Raw genomic sequence first — 20,188 nt, 5'->3', positions numbered from 1 at the left:
TCCTCGGGCCACTTCCAGTCCCTCTGGAGAGCTGTCTCAAGAAGAGTCCCCTCTTCTTGGGAGGACACTGTCCTGGGGTGGGGACTCACCCTGACCCAGGCAGCTTTCCTGGATTTCATCAGGATGGTTATGGAGGCCCAAGACCCTGTATCCAAAGAAGGTCACCACCGGAGGACCCGGCTGGACATGCATGGGGGGACACAGCTGGCCCCAGTGAGTGAAGAGGAGGGGCTATAAGGACTCCAGCCATGTGGCCCCAGGACCTCAGAGAGACCTGCTCTTCTCTGACTCAGACACGGAAGCTGAGGGTCCAAATGCGTCCCCAGGAGGGTGCTGAGATCCCTGCCCCCAAGATGGCAGTGTGAGCAGGTAGGGCCTTCGGGAGGGATCAGCACCAGGAGCCTCGGAGAGTCCCCACTCTTCACCTACAAGCCAGAAAGCAGGCCCTCCTGACCTCAGAGTGGACCCTGAGGCTCCCAGCCTCAGAACCCTGAGGAAACAGCTGTCTGCTGAACAGGAGCTGCCAGTCTGCGGGGTTCTGCTGCAGGACCTAGTGACCCCGGAAACACGTCACCACAGGCCTGACCAGCCAGGGGCTCTCCGCTCCTCCTCCTGCCCCTGTCTGAAGCCCAGTGATGACCCCACAGCAGCTCCCCTGCCAGCAGCACAGAGCCCCAGAATGAAGAGGTCCTCTGCTCCCTTGGGGACCCTCTGTAGCCTGGAGGCTTCCTGGATGCTCCACCCTGCGGGGAAGACAGCCCAAGGCGGCCGTGCAACCTCAGGAGGAGCTCAGACCAGAAACACCCAAGGAGCTGGTCACAGGGCAGGGACTCGTGAAGAAATGACATAAGGGCATGTGAGACCTACTGCTGGCCAAGAGTGCCCACCAAGGGGCACCAGTGCCCAGCCAGCCAGAGGTCAGGGAGGCACACAGAAGGCCATGCACAGCCCAGGAGAGACTCCTCGGGCCACTTCCAGTCCTTCTGGAGAGCTGTCTATATCTTCCATATTTTCTGCAACATGCCTAGAGATAGATAGATGACTGATAGATGATAGATGATTGACAGATGACAGACGATAAATAGATGAGATGACAGAGAGATGATACATAAGAGATAGAAAGATAGTTATAGATGATAGACAGCTAGATGATAAATATCAGATGATAGATGGATAGATGATAGACAGCTAGATGACAGGTGATTGACAGGTAAATAGATGATAGATGACAGACAAGAGAGTTATCTGTCTTCTAGATATGATTAGCCGGGCGTGGTGGGACATGCCTGTGACCCAGTGCTGAGGAGGATCTCGAGATCAAAGCCAGTCTCAGCAATTCATCAAGGTCCTAGGAACTCAGTGAGATCTTGATTCAAATTGAAAAATACAAAAAGGGGCTGAGGATGTGTCTCGGTGGTCAAGCACCACTGTTTTCATCCCCAGTCCCCCCCAAAAAAGAAAGAAATAGATACAATTTTATAATTAGAAAGTAGGACTTTAAAAGCAGCCCCCATGCCACCAGAGCCCTCTCCAGGTGCACAGGGCATACTGGTTGGTCCCAGGAGATGCGCCCTCCTCTGGGCAAGGGCAGCCAGCAGGATGGAGCCCAGTTGCTTCTGCAGCCAGAGACGGGAAGACCTTACCCATCAACATATCCCAGAATGGTGGGGTCAGCACCAAGTGGACAGCAGACAGAAGAGGCACGAGTGCTCTTCTCCTCCTGACCTCCTTTCTGCCAGCCACCCCTGAGCATTTGGGAGCAGCGTGGTTAGGGCAGGGAGGTTTGAGGCAGGGGGTTGGAGAAGGGGCTAGATCCGGCACAGCGCCCTTCCCAGGGCTCGGACATGGGAATGTGCACCACACACCACTCAGCCCTTTATTTCTGGTTCTCACTCCAAAGAGTAGCAAGCTATCTGCTGAACATGAGCTGCCAGTCTGCCAGTGAGGAAGGAAAATCTGGGCAGAGGAGACCCTGGGCTCTTGAGGTTCACTGTCCAGCTCCAGAGCTGCAGTGGCCACCTGGTCAGCCTGGGGAAGAGGCCTTCTCCCACCCCACCCACATGCAAACCTCTCCCCTCCACTGCAGGGTCCTCCACACTCACCCTCCACCGCCAGGGCAGAAGCCGGGTGCAGAGCTCTGACCATCCTGCGGTCACCCCAGGATGTGTACTCCACCCCCCTCCCAGGGTGCCCAGCCAGAGGGCCCATCAAGAGGGCCTGCAGTGCCCCCGAGGTTTGTCCCCAGAGGGGGGTGGCTCAAGGCCTACAGGCACATTTTCCAGGATCTCGGGCAGAGAGAACATGCAAAAGGAGATTTCCTCATAGGAGACCCTGGCACCGCTCTCAAACAGACAGGCAAAGGCTGGGGTTGCCCCAGGCACAGGCCCTAGGAAGGCCAGGTCAGAGTAGCCACTGGGGCCCTCATAGATCACCCAGGGCTTTGTCCAACTGTGGGGGTCCAGGGGGGACCGGCTCAGGTAAATGCCCATGTGGAGCCGGGCCCTGCGCCCTGCAGGGTGGGAATACAGCAGCCATGTGGGGCTTCGAGGGGGGGCAGCAGAGGGCAGGGGGAGCATGGGGATCCAGGCCCCCCTGTCCTCACCAAGCCCAGGTTCAGGGCCAGGCTGTCCGGGGCCACTCCCCCAGGGCTGTGGGAGGCAGAAGGGCTGAGAAGACACCAAGCCCCCATTAGGGTCTTCAGCACCCTCCCCAGAGGGCTCCAGGACCGCAGGACAGAGGGGAGGAGGGGGAGGGGGATTCCTGGTGCCCGATGACGGCCCCTCATCCTGAGGCCTTCCGGGGGTTGGGGCAGGGAATCCCACAATGCTGCCCTGACAGCCCCGGGAAGTCTCGGCCAGGGTGGGCACCAGCTCCCCTGGCAGGAAGGATGTGCCCTCGTTGGGGCTGAGTGCCTGCACACGGCTGCCCAGGGGGCTCCGGGCATTGCAGTAGAGGAAGCCTCCGTCCACTGGGGCCAACTGGCACTCGCCAGAGCGCAGGTTGGACACCAGGCCCCCACTGTGCCAGGTGCGGCCGTGGTCATCACTGTAGAAGGCGAAGGCATGGGGGCTGGTCCAGCAGATCTTGCCAAAGCACTCCCGACGGTCCACTCGATAGGTGTAAGCAGGAACCAGCAGGCGGCCTGAGCGCAGCTGGACCCCGTGGCCCGGCCCCACTGCGAAGGTGGCCCAGCCTGCACAGAGGAAGGCAGAGGTGAGAGGGGATCTGGGTGCCCCTAGAGGGGGTGGCAGTGGGCAGTGCCCATGAGGGGGCAGGAAGAAGTTTGGTCAGTGCCTCAGGTCAGGCTGACAGGCCTCAGGGTGTCCTGAGCAGCCCAAGAGCTGCTGGTGCCGGGGTTCTGACCAGGGCTTGCTACGAGGCAAGAGCTGGACACCTGGGCCAGCCGCCAGCCCCAAGTCCAGGTGGGTGGCCTCCAGTGCTGGGCATGCACTGCAGAGAGCAGCTGGGCAGGTCCGGGTGTGAGGGCCTCCAAGAGGCCTTAGGAGCAGCTCTGCCCACTGTCCATCTCCCTCCGCATGGAGTCCAAGGTCAGTGCCTACCAGCAGAGGTCAGGGTGGCCATGAAGATTGGTGGGCAGCCAGCTCTGGAGGAGGGAGGGGGCAGCATTCTCAGAGGGAAGGCCTGGGGACCAGAGTCCAAAGGCCAGGTGCCCTAGGCTGAATGAGGAGGGAGAAAGAAGACAAAGCCACGGAGAGTGGGAGGCCATGGGGGTGGGAGGCCATAGGGGTGGGAGGTCATGGGGATGGGAGGCCACGGGGGGGGGGAGGCCATGGGGGTGGGAGGCCACGGGGGGTGGGAGGCCACGGGGGGTGGGAGGCCATGGGAGTGGGAGGTCATGGGGGTGGGAGGCCATGGGGGTGGGAGGTCATGGGGATGGGAGGCCACGGGGGGGGGAGGGGGGGAGGCCATGGGGGTGGGAGGTCATGGGGGTGGGAGGCCATGGGGGATAAGAGGCCATGGGGAGTGGGAGGTCATGGGGGTGGGAGGCCATGGGGGGTAAGAGGCCATGGGGAGTGGGAGGTCATGGGGGTGGGAGGCCATGGGAGTGGGAGGTCATGGGGGTGGGAGGTCATGGGGGGTGGGAGGCCATGGGGGGTAAGAGGCCATGGGGAGTGGGAGGTCATGGGGGCGGGAGGCCATGGGGGATAAGAGGCCATGGGGGTGGGAGGTCATGGGGATGGGAGGCCATGGGGGTGGGAGGTCATGGGGGTGGGAGGTCATGGGGGGCGGGAGGCCATGGGGGGTAAGAGGCCATGGGGAGTGGGAGGTCATGGGGGCGGGAGGCCATGGGGGATAAGAGGCCATGGGGGTGGGAGGTCATGGGGATGGGAGGCCATGGGGGGGTGGGAGGCCATGGGGGTGGGAGGCCACGGGGGGTGGGAGGCCATGGGGGTGGGAGGCCACGGGGGGTGGGAGGCCATGGGGGTGGGAGGTCATGGGGGGTGGGAGGCCATGGGGCATAAGAGGCCATGGGGGTGCGAGGCCATGGGTTTGGAAGCCAGATCTCAGCCTCAGCAGACAGTCACGGCCAGGGGGAGGACAGTGCCTCAGGTCCGCTGGAGGCACCCGCCCGGCCCAGCCGGCGTTGGGGTGGAGGCCTGATCCCGTCTGCCTGGGAATGAGGTTTTCCTGGGACCAGGCAGTCCTGAGCGGGACTGAAGCCTGTTTCAGCAGGCGGCTGGAGAGCCAGCAGGAGGTCCCAGGTGGCCTGTGGGGAAGGGGAGCCACCCGCCCTGGCCAGCCTACCCTGCACCATGGCCCCGATGGCCTCCTCAGTGAGGTCCCGAGCGCTGCCCCAGGTGAGGCCAGCGTCACGGCTGGTCACACAGCAGAGGCGGGCCGCGTTCCTGCCAGTGGCGATCTGCACAGCCTCGGGGGTGTGGCCCAGCACGGCGATGAAGAAGAGGAAGACGGTGCCTGAGGCCGTGTCCAGTACTGGGCAGGGGTTCATGGAGCGGTGCCCCTCCAGGATGGCTGTCCCCAGCACACGCAGGGTACCCCACTGCCAGAGGAGGAGTGTGACTGGCCAGGATGCCCAAGGCCTGGGCCCAGGACAGGGGGCGCTCAGGAACTGGGCCTCAGCCTCCCCATCCAGGCTGCCTCCGTCAGGACCCCACACTTCTGTGCTGGCCACTCACCTGCACGGAGCCCCCAGCCAGTGTGCCCCTCCTCAGCACCAGGCGGTGGGCATGAGAGTCGTTGGGGCTGAGTCGCTGCTCCGCAAAGGCCAACAGCGTGGGACCAGGGGGCACCAGGAGCAGCGCGGGCACCCTGTAGGTCAGGCCCGTCCTCTCCCGCTGGAAAAGCACCGTCCGCCCTGGGATGTGTGGGGCCCCCATGCTCTGCAGGTCAGAGTGGCCGCGGGTCAGGACGGTCCCAGGGAGCCCAGCCCTGCCCGCCGTCTGTCTGGAGGGCCTGGCCAAGCAGACGGTCAGCCAGAGCTGTGGCAACAAGAACATCTGTGTCCACAAATGGACAGAGCAACAGGGAAGACAGACAGCAGGACAGCTCACGGGCTCCCACACGGTGCCCAGGGGAGCGCTCAGGGCGTCCCCACAGAGGAGGGGCTAAACTCAAGGCCCCAAGGGACCCACCAAGGCCGGGCTGCCTGAGTAGGGTGGGGGTGGGGTGCACAGCAGAGGCCCCCTTCAGTGCAGGGTGCCCCACACCACAGGACCCTCCCACGGGACAGGCAGGGCAGGCCGGAGGACCCTCAGGGCCCAGAGACATGGCAACCCCCATGCACCAGGAGGCCTGGACTGCAGATCTCCAGGGCAAGAGGAGATGGGCTCATCAGCTCCTCCCTGTGAGAGCCACTCCCACCCTGAGCGGGTGCACATGGCGGGGGAGGGAGCTTCCTGGAGGTGGTGATGGGACCCAGCAGGAGCTTGGGGTGGAGCAAAGAGGGGCCACACTCAGGACAGAGGACCGCCCAGGCAGGGATGGAGGAAGGTCCTCCTGTGGCCTCCTGACCCCACTGCCCCAGATGAACCTCAGCCAGCCAGGCCTCCCCTCACCCACAGGCCCCTTCAGGTGGTCAGAGCCCTGCTGTGGGCAGCTCACCTGGCTTACCCAGACCCCCACCCCAGGAATCCCTCACACATCTGTGGGGCCCTGGCCCGAGGGGACCTGGAAGACTTCACAGGAACCTGAAGCCCCAGGAGCAGGGGCCTCCAGGGAGCAGCCTCCCAGGGCAGCCTGGGGTGGACCTTCCAAGGGGTCTCTGTCTGATTTGCACAGAGACAGACCAGGGGCAGTGAGTGTGTGCAGCCCAGCTGGGGTGCTGGGGAGGAGATGCAGGTACGGGGCCAGCGGGCCAGGCCACAAGCCAGACACATCCCAGACCAGGACATAGAGGTGGTCAGCCTAGAGCACTTGGATGTGGGGATGAGATCAGGATTCTAGTCACACACCTGACCAGAACCAAAACCCCTGCTGCAACAGGGACCCCCCGCATGCTCATGGGGACCCACATGGTGGAGCCCTAGAAGGCGACACTCACGGCAAGCAGGAGCAGCCACCGGAGGGCTTGCTGGCCCCTCCAGCTCCACCTGACGTCCCCTGCCTCCGCCTGCCTCAGCCATTGACTCCAGGAAGGCCCTCACGGGGGACTGCATGCAGCCCCAGCTCTGCTCACCCCACAGCCCCGGCTCTGCTCACCCCGCAGCCCCGGCTCTGCTCACCCCGCAGCCCCGGCTCTGCTCACCCCGCACCAGCTCTGCTCACCCCGCAGCCCCGGCTCCGCTCACCCCGCAGCCCCGGCTCTGCTCACCCCGCAGCCCCGGCTCTGCTCACCCCGCAGCCTCGGCTCTGCTCACCCCACACCAGCTCTGCTCACCCCACAGCCTTGGCTCTGCTCACCCCGCACCCCCGGCTCTGCTCACCCCGCAACCTTGGCTCTGCTCACCCCACACCAGCTCTGCTCACCTCGCAGCCCCGGCTCTGCTCACCCCACAGCCCCAGCTCTGCTCACCCCGCACCAGCTCTGGCGCCTCTGAGGCAGCTTCCTGTCTCCTGGAAGCCCCTGGGCTCTTCACTCAAAGGGTGATTGTGCCCACGCCAGCAGCAGGTGCAAGGGCCACGTGGCTCTCCAGGCCACATGGGCACAAGAGGAACATTCTCTCCACACTGGGCAGGTGCCCCAGAGCCTGGGCCCACCCGGGCTGGTGTCAGCACAAGCTCAGCCTCAGCCAGGAGGAGCAGGAGGTGAGTGCTTCAGGGAGCAGACAGAGGGAAACAGGCTTCAGAAGGGACAGGCCACCACACACCACACACCCTGGCCCAGGCCAGGCTCTGAAAACTCTCAGGATGTCCCCTAGTCTGAGAGGAGGAACAGGGCCTCCCAGCACCAGCCGCCTACTCACATGGCCAGTTCAGCAGGTTTGGGGTTGACCAGGACAGCTGTCCCGACAGACAATCCTGTTCACTCACCCCCTGCCCAAGGCAGAGCCAAGGAGGGGAAGCCCAGGCCCTGGAGGTAACGGGACCCCCAAGACAAACTCGTCTTCTGGCACCTGGACCCCTGAGCCCCTGGAGAGGTTGTAGGGGTCATTCTGTGGCTCAGCAGGGGATGGCCAGACCTCTGGCCACAGCCTGCTCTGGGTGGGCTCCAACCTGGAGTTCTGAGGCCAGGCTGGGCCACTGTCCCACACCCTCCTGGGCCGGCACACCTTCATCGTGGTGCCTGTCAGCTTGCTGCAGGGTGTCAGCCTGAAGGGAAGGGGAAGAGGGAACCTCACGTGGCTCTGTCCCCTCCAGAGGCTTCTCCAGTCTGGGCCTCAAGTGTCCCGGGCCTCGACCAGGGCCAGGATTCAGAACCTTGAACCCTCACGTCAACGGGAAGGTCACCTATGGACCCATCTGCAGGAAGCCATGTGGGCTGCCGCAGGGTCCCCACACCAAGTCTCTGTCATTCCACCTTCTGCACTGCCCCAGGACCCCTCAGAGCCTCACCTGCCACCTGAGCCAGGAGGAAACCCATGGGGGGCAGCCATATGGGACCTCTGGCTAGAGGGGAGCTGGGGCCCATAGGGTCTTCCTCTCCTTGGAGGTGAGAAGCCACCCTGGGGTGGGCTGGTCCTTTACCCCAGGCAGAGAGACAGCCCTCAGGGACCAAGCTACGGGGTGAGGGCACAGCAGAGGGTGACCAGCGTGGGGCCTCACCAGTCACCCAGGCTGCAACCCTGGGTGGTGGCAGCTGTCTGGCACAACAAGGGTGCACTGTGTGGATGCCAGGCCTAGGAGCTGGCCCCACCAGGTGGGCATCAGGTGTGCAGGTCAGGTGCAGTCTGGGGGGGGACAGCTCCCTGAGCCTGCCAGCCTGGGGCCTGTTTTTACGTGGTAAGGCCCAGCTGGAAGTAGCAGGGCCCTGGGGAAGGCTTAGAAGGGAAAGTTTGGACCTCGTCCCTTCTCTCTGCTCCCTAGGGGCCAGGAGCTGAGCCGAGCAGCTGAGAAACTGAGCTCTGCCCCCAACCCTCTCTCCCTTTTTCCTTCCCTCTCTCTGGCTGCCAACTCTCGCCACCCATCCCCCACCAGCCCAGGCTGAACCCATGGGGCCAAGTGAACCTGAACTGAAACCTCTGGAGCCATGAGCTAAAATAAGCCTTTCCCCCTGCAGGCTGATTTTCTCAAGCATTTTATCACAGTGACCAAGTTGACCAGCAAGGTGACAAAGAGCAGCCCAATAAGACAGAGTGAGCCCTCTGCCTCTCCTGAAGCCACCTTGTGCCTCAGTCAGAACCTCAGCCTCAGCAGGACGTCCCTTATGTCTATCCAACGCAAGAAAAACAGCTTTGTCTGCCATATGAACCAGGAAAAAGAAGAAGAAAACATGAATAGTATTTTAAAAACCATTTCTAAACACATTTTCTGCCTGTGCTGGCCAGTCAACAAACCACTCTGGCAGATGAAAGAGATGGCTGTGCTATCAAACTCCAGGTGATTCTGGGGTGGTTATTCCTGCATTCCTTGCTAAAATGCAAACATCTGACGGAGCTCCCAAACCCCCTGAAGATGGAAGGGGGATGGGACGGGGAAGAGGGTTTTTAAAAACCAAGCTGTTGTGGGGACTGCTTCACCCCAACCCTGGTCCCTAGCCCCTGTAAGACCAGCTCTCGGAATGAAGTCTCAGGGTCTGCGGTGCTACCAGGTGGCCTTAACCTGACCTACTGTCAGACGTGGATCCAGTTGTCTTTATAAAAGCTGGTACCTTCCAGCACTCTGTTTTTTGTCTCATGACCAGAATTCTGAAATGAAAACGGTGAGGTCTCTGTGCGCACACGTGGACGTATGTTGTGCAAGTGGACCTACCGCAGCTGTCCTCAGTCCAGTCCCTGAGGGAGCGCTGGGTCAGCTCACCGACGGCAGGTGTGTGTTCACATAGATGAAAACCGCTTAGTTACCCAAATGCCTCCAAGTGCTCAGATGTCAGTCGATCTGTGGTGAACAAGTCGGTTTTACATTGACTAGTGAAAATGAAGATGTCTTTAGAAATGTTGGCATTCATTTTTGCCTGGGTTTGCTGCCAGGTCGGGCTATCTCCATCTTGGCTAGATGTTTAAGATCATAAAAATGTGAGTCTGACTTAAGAGTACATAAGCAGTAGGGGCGCTTCCGAGCTTCCAGCCCAGCAGTTAGTCTGTGAGGTAGGGTATTTATGAACCAGGAAATAATTGGAAATTAAGCCTCTGCCTGCCTAATATCTCAGTTTCCATCAGTAATCTGGGTATGTAAAAGCTTCTATGACTTTATAAAAGCTTTATTGGTAAAAATAAACAGATGAGGTGAATGGAGATGTTGGAAGTGGTCAGAAAGCTCATGCCTGGCTATGGGATGTACAGTGAACCTCACGCCCGCGGCGCCCGCATACCTAGGCCCTGATGCTTTACAGAAAAGACAAGGTGTGCACTTGGGTCTGCTGAGATCCCCGTCACATCAAGAAGCAAACTTGTTCCTAAGATGTGTTTTTATCAGCTGATGATATGTGGCAGGTAACTGAGAACATCTCTCCCCTGGACATCACTGGAAATCAAGGATACTAAAAGCTAAAAATTTTAATTAATATATATTATTCTACATACAAAGAATACATGAAGAAAATGTGTTTTTGATGAGAAAAACTATAAAGACTATAGAAAATCATTTTTATTCATAAAAAGACTGATTTGCCTAATTTCAGAAACTTTTAAAGGATTGCCTCAAAATGCAAATTTAAGGAAGGAATAAAAGAAGGTAGGGCCAGAGGATCACAAGTTCAAGCCACCCCCAGCAAAAGTGAGGCACCAAGCAACTCAGTGAGGCTCTGTCTCCAAATAAAACACAAAACAGGGCTGGGATAGGTTCAGTGGCGGAGTGCCCCTGAGTTCAATCCCTGGTACCAAAACCAAAAACGCAGGAAGGCTTTCTCAAGGCGTCTTCTGCTCTAGGTAAAGTTTTGTTTGTTCTTTCTGGGGGTAAAGTTTTCAAGAGACTCTGATTTAATTCTGTGACCTGTGTTGAGTCTTCAGCCGCCTCTTCCTCTGCAGCTTTTCTGCCGTGTTCCCATCTGACGGTGGCTCAGCTCTCTGTTCAGGTCCTGTGAGCACCTGCTCCATCAGAGACATGGAGACCGGCTGTCAGGTCAGACTGGAAGCATCTGCTCTAGGACCTGCAGAGCTCAGCTCTCTGTTCTGGAACTCTCATGGTGGCTGTGAGCTGTCCTGGGTGTCCTCTGTAAAACACTTTCTCAGGCCCTGTCAGGCCCCCAGGAGCGGCTCCCTGCTCGGCTCTCCTGCAGTGGGGTGCACACAGCCTCAGACACTCTCCCAGGGTCTGTCTAGTTAGACCTGGGCCCCTGGTCAGGACTGACCTGTGAGTTGCCGGGTGGCCTCTGCAGGAGCCCCATAGGGGTTTTATGTACTCTTGGTACTAGTCTGTGTTTTGTGAAGATGATTTCCTGGGTCTTGTGCTCTTTACTGGGGTTCTTATTACTGAGGAAAATTAAAAGGTGAAGTGTTTGGGGTTCGTGCTTTTTGTTGTCTTTTAATCACTTTATAACTCAGGAAGTGACCCTCTGTGACTCTGGCTGACTCTCCCTGGTTAAGCTATCTGCTCTCAGCTCACAGGGTTTCAGACTTTTGGGCATTGTTGGGGACATTCTCTGATCCCAGCTCTGCGTGGTGTGCTTTGGCTTTGGAGATTTTGGAGGTGGCCCTGGATATCCCGCAGGTGCATCTCCTCTCTTGTGGAGATGATGAACTCATGAGGCTGATTTGGTGACTCTGAGAAACACTATCGAAAAATATAGTGACACTGAACCCTCATGTTCTGTGATGGCCTTCTGACAGTCACAACTGTCACCCTAAAAGGCTGTGTGCAGTGGAAACACCCGGGCCTCTTTCTCACCTGCCAAACCATCAGCAGAATTTTAAATCTGTACTTTTACAAGTACACATTCACCCACAGATTTAATTCTTCTCCAAAAAAAACTTCAATCAGGTTCATGAAGAAGGCCACTCTTGAATACAGATTATTCTTGCTCTTAAGATCAGCAGAATAAATAGAAATCACCACAGTGCTATTGAAGAAAGCGATGACCAAGCAGGGAGGCCGACTCATGCCCCCGTGTTGGAGGGCCTGGCTGGCACCCTGGGCCCTGGGCCCATCCCCTGTGCAGTCGAGGGCCTGACTGGCACCCTGGGTCCTCCATCTAATCCCCTGCACCCAAAGTAATAAGAAACAGCAACCAGTACTCTTCGCGGGATTCTGAATTCACAAGTAGAACTGTGGGCTTTCTGTCTTCATTTAAAAGGCTGAGTTTTGCTTGAGTTTCCCCTAGTCTGAGGGAGCTTCTCCTTCAAGTGATCTGCAGTCAGCACAATTTGGACGTGGGCTTTTCTGAATATAGGTTGTTGTGGTCCAGATGTGAGGCGTCCCCAAAGCCCAGGCGTGAGGCCGGGTGAGGAGGTTCAGAGGTGCAGAGCCTGGGTCAGGAGGGCCTTACCTAAGCAGTGCACTACTCCCTGACAGGGAGTAGCTGGGTGGTGACCACAGGCAGGTGGGGTCTGGCTGGGGGGGGGGGGTCCTGGAGGCGTGCCTTCGGGTGTATATTTTGTCCTTGGTCAGTGGGGCTCTCTCTCTCTCTCTGCTTCCTGGCTGCCGAGTGCTGAGCTGCCTTCCTCCCCCACGCCCTCCACCATGACGTGCTGCCTCACTCGGACCCAGAGCAGGGAGTCAGCGTCTGTGGATGGTTCACACACCACAACATTCAGAACACTTTTCCTTTCCTTGTACTACGGTGAACACTCAGAATTCTCTATCACAAGCCACACGAATTTTCAAGTAGTAATAAACACCCCCATATTTCCCTCCAAAAGAGACATTACCAGTTTACATCCCCACCAACCTCGGAGGCAGAAACAAAGATGTGAGCTGATGCTGGACTTCACTTCTCCCGGCGTGCAGCTGGGAGCAAGATGGCTGTGTGGTGCCAGGCCTTGGGCCACCAGCCCTGCATGTTCAAGCCAGCACTGACTCCTCCCCAGTTCACACGCGGCCCACGGGAGCTGAGCACAGTCCCATTTTCTTTGGGAGCTGGTGGGTGCTGCCTGAGGCTCAGGAAGTCCTTGGTGTGCAACATGGTAGGCATCTGGAATGTCCACTGAAGGCTTGTGTGTGGACAGGCAGCAGTGTCCAGAGCTGGGCTCTAGGGCACCCATTGGCTCAGAAGTGGGATTCATAGCTGAATGGACTATTGGGAGGTGGGGCCTGGGGGAGGGGATGGGTCGGTCACCTGGGCCTGACCTGAAGGGATCACCTAGGTGGCAGCTTTGACCTGACACTCTCCCTGCCACCTGGACCAAAACCTCTGAAACCCTGAGCCAAAATGACCCCTCCCCCTTGGCGTTGTTTTCTGCAGGGCTCTGTCACAGTCATGAGTGGCTAACGCGAAGCTGAAACCCCAAGTCCCTCCTCAGCTTGGGGGGATTCTCCCATCCGCGCTCTGACGGCTTTCTATCTGCCGCCTCTCCTCATCTTTGGACCCCGATGATCTGCAGGTTGGCTCATCCTGAATCTGCATCCCCTTCTCCACTTTCCCCCAGAATCTCCACCTGTGACTTCCTCCGCACTGAACATGACCAACCTGGACTCAGCAAATGTCTCTGTTCTTCACAGCCTCTGCTCAGGGTTTGGAAGCCATATTCTCCTAGTTTCAAGTTCATCGTGACATCTCTGATCTCACTGAGAATGCACCTCTGAAACCCCGAGCCCAAAGAGACTTTTCCTCCTCCACTGTCCTTGCCGGCCTTTCGGTCCCAGCAGAGAGCCAGCTGACTCCAGAAAGGTGTTTCTCCTTATTAGATTCCTGCAGAATTCACAAATCATCTGTGTATATATTTTACTTTTTATGATGTGATTATTTGTATAAGTTCCGTAAAAACCCATCCTCTTTGTGGTAGGATAAGAAGCCTGCTTCGAGGGGCTTGGTCTTCCAGGGAGTGGACGAGGGCGGGAGCCTTGGGCCTTGTGCTGCAGGTGAGAGCTATGTCCCCGGACTTGGCCTCCAGACTTACAAGCTTTCTGATTTTGTTTTGTTTTGATTTTTGCACCAGGGATTGAACCCAGGTGCACTTAACCCCTGACCTACATCCCCAGCCTTTTCCATTTTTCATTTTGAGACAGGGCATGCTAAGTTGCTGAGGCTGGCCTTGAACTTGCCATCCTCCTGCCTGAGGCTCCTGAGTCACTGGGGTAACAGGCTAGTGCTCCTGTGCTGGCACCTCAGGAAGCCTCTGTTCCATGATTACTGTATGGTAGATCACAGTTCTCCCTGAACTTATGTAAATCATCAAGTAAAACTAAACTTGTTTTGCAAACCAACTGATTTTTCTGTGGTGATTATCTTTGATAGAAATTGGTATGAACATGGAGAGAAATTAAGTTTCTAAAGAAAACTCTGGTGCACCTGTTGTTAGAGTGTGGCTCTGTTCATTGTTTTTCAGGTTTTTGGTTTGGGGATTTGGGGATTTGGGAGTTTTTTTGTTTGTTTGTTTGTTTGTTGAATCTACCTGTAGACTGGTCTACAAATTTTTCTTGGGTCCCCCAACGCAGTTTTCTTCCATGGAGTATCTAAGAACAGGGTCTGGTCTTTCCTAACGTCCAGCCACCGAAGTTGCCCAGCTTGAGGTGAAGGTCAAGGGACAACCCTCATTCCCCAAACTCCACCAACTGCCCAACGCTGTGCTGAGACACTTCAAACCACCCCCCAGATGGGGAATCAACTGGAGACAGACTCCACATCAGACTGAGATTCTGGCCCCTTTAACATTCCTCAAGAGGCACATTTTAAAAGCACAATCCCCAATGCAGAAAGGTTCAGAGGTGGGGCTTTTAGGCAGTGATTAGATTTTGAGAGCTGTAACACTGGTGGATTAATTCACTTGATGGATTAACAATTTCATTGGATGACTGGGTGCTAACTGTAGGCAGGTAGGGTGTGGCTAAGGTCATAGGTCACTGGGGCATGACCTGGAGACTATATCCTGTCCCTGGCTTCTCTCTCTCTCTCTCTCTCTCTCTCTCTCCCTCCCTCCCTCCCTCCCCCCCCACTCCTTCTGGCTTCCATGAGCCAACAGCTTTCCTCTGCCATCCCCTTGTGCCATGAGTTCTGCTCCACCTCAGGCCAGAATCATGCACTAAACCTCTGAAACTGTGAGCCCCAAATAAACTTTCCTCCTCTAAGTTGCTCTTGTGGGGATTTTGACTAACACACCCCTCTCATTTTCTTCTTGCCCAGGCCTGCCTCTTCACAGGCAGGACAATGCGGTAGTTAACCCCTCGTGGTCCACGGCTACTGGGGGCCACGTGGCAGGTCAGGCCCAAGAAGCCCTTATGTCCACCGAGTGGGTGTTGTTGGCAACATCTCCACTGCAAGCCTGTTCAGAGGACACTGGTGGCCCTTACCCATGACGCTGTTCAGCTCAACCCAACCACGGGCTATCGAATGATAAAACCACTCTCAATTATTTATTGTTAAGTTAAAAAAAATGCCTGTGTTGCTGCTGCTACTAGATGTTCACCTGGACAAATCCCTCTGGGTACATTGAGACCCAATGATAAAATAAGACAAAGCTCTAGTGGCTTGATTCAGAACCAGTGGGGTCCTTGGTAGGAAGTAGATCCACACTCAGGGGAGAACACGGCCATCTCAAGAGTGAGCAGCCCCATGTGGGCTAGGATCCAAAACGTAGAGACAGGCTGTACTTAGGAGCTGGGCTGAAGGTACAGGGTGCAGTTGCACAATCCCCGACTTTCCCTGCAGTTGTGCACGTCCCTCCTTTTACAAGAGGAGTATGATTTCTGCCTCTCAGTGGCTCCTGGATGGTTCCTTCACAACCCCATGTCTCTCTCTCTCTCTTTATCCTAAATCCTTGCCTATGTTACAGGTGCCACGTTGATCTCCTTGGTCCTAGGCCCATAAAGCCAGGTCCCAGGTATTTTGCAAGCCAGATCTGGCCTCCTCTTAGGTTTGGTTCTGTATTGTCCTCCTCAAACCCTACACCTGTGGCCTGCCAGACTTCTACAGAAGCACGACTCACAGAACAACTTCAGTGCTCGCGGTGAGGGGCCTACAGAACAGAAGAAGCACACTGGGCAGCAGGTTCCCAGCAGATGTGGCCTAAGGACCTCTCCCCCCATGCTCCTGGCCACAGACGTGGCTGGGCAGATCTTGACACCGACCCATGGTCGCCAGGTGCCCCCCCCCATGTGGGACTAGCCCAGACCCAGAGCTGATACAGGCCCATCCCGCACCAAGGGACGATCACAGGCTGACTACAAGTCAGATGACCAGAGAGGTTTCCAGACGGTCTCCATCACAAGAGGGAAATGCAAAAATGGCAGGATTGGAACACCATGGCTCCAGCCTACCCTGACAGAAGTGCATCCAGGAGGCTGGAAGGGGGCATCACCTGGGCTTGGCCTGTAGGGAGCTGTCAAAACACAGTAGCAGCCCTCTGGTGCAGGGCAGGCAGGCTGGTCTCCTTCCAAGGGCAATTAACTGTGGCCCAGCGGCCCAGCCCCTCAGCCGAGGCCCTTCTCTACCCTCCAGGCTGCGTCTGCCCCAGCCCCAGTCCACACCTCAAGCCCAACCTCCAGCCTGCACCACCCACACCTCGGGCAGGTTGAACCTCAGGTGGTTGCACATGATGTCGAAGTGCAGGGAGGATCAGGCTCATCCTGGTGGGCGCGCTCCACGTAGTGTGCCGAGAAGAGCCAGGGAGAGTCCAGGTGGAAGCGGGAGCCGACAGCGGGCAGTGCTGTGGTCAGGTTGTGCCCCTCGGCAAAGTGGTAGAGGATGTTGAGCACCGGCGGCTGGCTGTCTTGTGTGTCTGGAGGAACATGACATTGGTGGTGGGTGGCCCCTCAGCCTGGCCACTGAACAGGCTGGAGGAGAGCACAGGCCACAGTCACAGGCCCGGCACCCAGCAGCCCACCCTGGGGACCCCCAACCTCGGCCATGACCATGCCCTCCCAACACTGCGGCCCGGCCTCATCTCTGCGCCGCTTACATGAAGACCTCTGAAGCCCCTGGCACAGAGGGACCTGCAGGGCAGGCATGACCACCTCCATGGCCCTCTGTTCCCACATAGGCTGCAGGCTCAGGCCCCAACCTGCTTCTAACCACCAGGGTACCTGGCACTGGCTGGCTGACCTCAGCCACACATCCACCATTTCCTGGCTGACCCTTCACCCCACAACAAGAAAGGGCCCTGACACCCAGGCCAGTCAGCCTGATGCAGGGCCAGAGAGGGCGAAGGCTGACTGACCTGGGTGTCAGGGCCCTCCCCGCCCCAGTGCAGGACAGGAAGAGTGACCGGAAGGGGCTGGGGTTGTAGCTCAGAGGTACAGCACTTGCCTCGCATGTGTAAGGCAGTGGATTTGATCCACAGCACCACATAAAAATAAATAAATAAATGTATAAAGAAATGTTGTATCTGATTATGAAAAAAAGTGGGGGAGGGGGCTGGGGACACAGCTCAGTGGGTAGAGGGCTTGCCTCACATGCACAAGGCCTTGGGTTCAGTCCCCAGCACCAAAAATAAAAAACAAAACAAAACAAAGAGTGATGAGGAAGACAAGGGACAACGAAGCTTGGGCAAGGACCTTGCAAAGATATGACTGTCCCCTCTGCATCCTCCCTGCCCAGATATATGCTAGGTAGGTGGCCATGGTGACAGAGCCCCTGGAGGCCCAGGATGCTCATGGGTCCCCACAAGGAAGGGCCACCACCTTCTCCCAGAGGGGAGATGGATGCTCAGCGGGAAGATGCTGCCTGCCATGTGCACTGACAGGCACAGGGGCCCCCATTGTGAAAGGCAGCCTCCCAGAGCATGGGGTGCCCTGTGGCAGGACGTACCGAGTGAGCAGCCCAGTGTCTGTGGACAGCAAGCCAACCAGCAGAAGCACCACCAACGCCAGGAGGAGGGCCCAGAAGGACCTGTGGGCAGGACCCCTCAGTGCCACGCAGGATGGGCAGGGAAGGTGGCCTCTTCAGTCCTCCCCTAGCCACGGGTGACCAGCACCAGCAAACAGACCAAGCTTCCCACTCTCCCCTTCTCTCCTGCAGAAGGCCACCAGCCCCCCAGGGCCAAAGCCTAGCTGTCCAAGAGCTCCTGGAAATGGACAACACAGCCCTCCTGGGCCACAGAGCCTCCCATGGGGCCACTGAAGGACCACATGCCCCCCACCTTGGGGCCTCACAGTGACTCACAGGCCCACACAAGCCCTTTCTGGGTCACACAACCCCAGGGGCAGCTCTGTCCCCTGGCAAGACTCCCGTAGACTCCATACTCAAGGAATGTAGGTTGGCAGGAGGGCCCCTGACCTCAGGTTGGGGTCACAGGCAGTGACAGGAGACTAATAGAGAGGCCCCCAATCAGGGACACCCTGACCCTCCTGGAAGTTGAGAGGCGGTGCCTCGATCATGGCCCTGGGAGCCCCTGCAGGCCTGGTCCCTCTGGGCACTCGGCAGTCAGGGCGTCTCGGGGCACAGGGCTCTGCATGGTCCCCCTGTCTTCCCTTGGCAGGTGGGGTTCACTGTGGTCACCAGAATTGGGCAACCCTGGTCAGATGACCCCTCGTCTTGGCTCCAGGCAGTACCACAGACACACCTTCCTGGCTGCACTGCCCACAGCTGCCCCCTCTCCCCAGAGCCATGGCTTTCTGCCTCCCAACAAGCTGAGCTTGCTGGCCCAGGACTGGTGAGTCTCTGGCATTTACACAATTCTAGGAAAATAAACAAGGGGCTGGAGGTGTTCCTGGGTTCAGGGCTAGAAGTGACTCAGCATAGCCCAGGAGGCTGAGCCCAGTGTGGTGTAGTCAGAGCTGCCAGGACCCTCAGAGCCGCCAGGGCTGCCAGCCTGTGAGGCAGGGTCTGAAGCCAGAGAGGCCACCACCAGAAGCCCACCCAGACAGGTGCGGTGACACATGCCTATAATCCCAGCGGCTCGGGAGGCTGCGGCACGAGGATCCAGAGTTTAAAGCCAGCTTCGGAAGCACTAAGCAACTCAGCGAGACCCTGTCTAAATAAAATACAAAATAGGGCTGGGGATATGGCTCAGTGGTCGAGTGCCCTTGAGTTCAACTCCTGGTAGGAGAAGGAGAAGGAGAAGGAGAAGGAGAAGGAGAAGCCCACCCAGGATCCCAGAACCCATGCCCAGGGCTCCTGGGTCTCTTGCAGGCAATGGACTCACTCCGGTGGCTCCGGGGACCACAGCAGGGTCCATGCAGATGTGCCCTGGCTACAAAGACAGCTAATCAGAGGACCTGAGCGTGGCTCCCACCAGTGAAGGGACCAGACCCAGCTGTGGCACCTGCAGCACAGCGCGAGCTGTAAACGTGCATGTGAACATGCAGTCTGAGGGCTGGGGACAGGGGCAGAAGGAGGGAGCCAAAATGGAAGCCCCTCCCTCCCCCAGCCACGAGCCAGAGGGGTTCTGTGAGGTGGTGCCAAGCGTTCATCCCAGGAGTCCGTCCAGGCCTGTGGCCCACAGAGGAGGCAGCAGGACCAGGCAGAGAAAGTGGGCTTCACTCAGCAGGAACCTCCCCCACTGACGAGCCACAGGAGTGAAATGCAGCAGATCTGAGCCTCCTCCAGACCCACACTGAAGAGAACCCTGCTCTGCTGTCCTATAGGAGGAGCAGCAGGTCCTGGCCCAGCCACACCCCACAACTGCTGCAGCAGGTCAGGGACAAGCACCTGACCCCTGAGCTCCCTCTACTGCATACATGTGTCAGGGGCTCATGCCCCAGAGTGTCCCTTCAAACACAGGGTCCAGCTTTGGGATGGGACAAAGACCTCCACACCAAGCCAGGTCCCAGCCCCATGGCCCCTCCCCCAGCCATCAGCCCAGACACTCAGGTGGTCCCAATGCCCCTATGCTGGGGGTGCAGCACAGACCCCACAAGCTCCCAAAATACCAAGGACTTGCCCAGGAAGGACAAAGACGGGTCTCCTCTGTCTGAAATGAAAACAAATGGCCAAACTCAGGAATGTGCCAAGGTCAATCCCCCAGATCCAAACAGACTTCCTTTTAGAGACAAACAGGAGCTCATCTGCACTTCTCAGGATGTTCAAGGACTGAGGGCCACTGTCCTCCTACACAGGCCCATGGCCTCACCTCAGCAAGCTGCTCCGCCTAGGAGGCATGCTGGACTCAGAGCCTCGAGCACCGTCAGTAGGTTCAAGTGCCCCAGGTCCCCTGCATTGGGCACCTGCTGGTTATAGCTCCCTGGGGCACAGGCACCAGGTAGACGTGGCAGCTGTACAGAGCATGAATGTAAGCCCCAAGAAGCTCACCTGCAGCTCAGGTGTGGCCCACGCCCTCTCTCACCTCAATCCTAAGGCTTAACTGTTCTGTTCTCAGGAAGAACTGGACCATCTGGCCTCCTTCCCTGGGCCTCCCCTCCTCCATCACCAGGTGGGGCCTGGCAGCAGAGGAGTGTTCTGGGAGAGTGGGCTTGGAGGAAGCTGTCCCCACTGGAAAGGGGCCCACCAGGACCACCAGGGATTCTGCATCCAAATAAAAACAGGACATAAATATCCTGATGTGTGGAAGGTCGAGAATTCACAGATCAAGGATGATGAGATGAGGCACAGGCTCGGATGCCAGAGGCACTCTTCTGAGAC

The 20,188-nt window shown here is 57.8% G+C and overlaps 1 protein-coding gene across 1 annotated transcript; it reads right to left on the bottom strand.

Annotated features, from left to right (window-relative positions):
* Positions 1 to 1,717: 1,717 nt before the first annotated feature.
* NEU4 (neuraminidase 4) lies at positions 1,718 to 5,777 on the bottom strand. Its single transcript, XM_081261897.1, has 3 exons — positions 5,160 to 5,777; positions 4,768 to 5,023; positions 1,718 to 3,193 (listed from the first exon to the last, which is right to left on the bottom strand). The coding sequence occupies exons 1-3, from the start codon at positions 5,478 to 5,480 to the stop codon at positions 2,208 to 2,210; spliced, it is 1,563 nt and encodes a 520-aa protein (XP_081118023.1). The 5' UTR covers positions 5,481 to 5,777; the 3' UTR covers positions 1,718 to 2,207.
* Between the last annotated feature and the right edge of the window lie 14,411 nt (positions 5,778 to 20,188).

This window comes from Spermophilus citellus, assembly GCF_964194105.1.
Source record: "Spermophilus citellus genome assembly, chromosome: 11".
Taxonomy (NCBI): domain Eukaryota; kingdom Metazoa; phylum Chordata; class Mammalia; order Rodentia; family Sciuridae; genus Spermophilus; species Spermophilus citellus.
The sequence above is the reverse complement of the archived record's forward strand: the minus strand, read 5'-3'. Positions and strand labels throughout refer to the sequence as shown.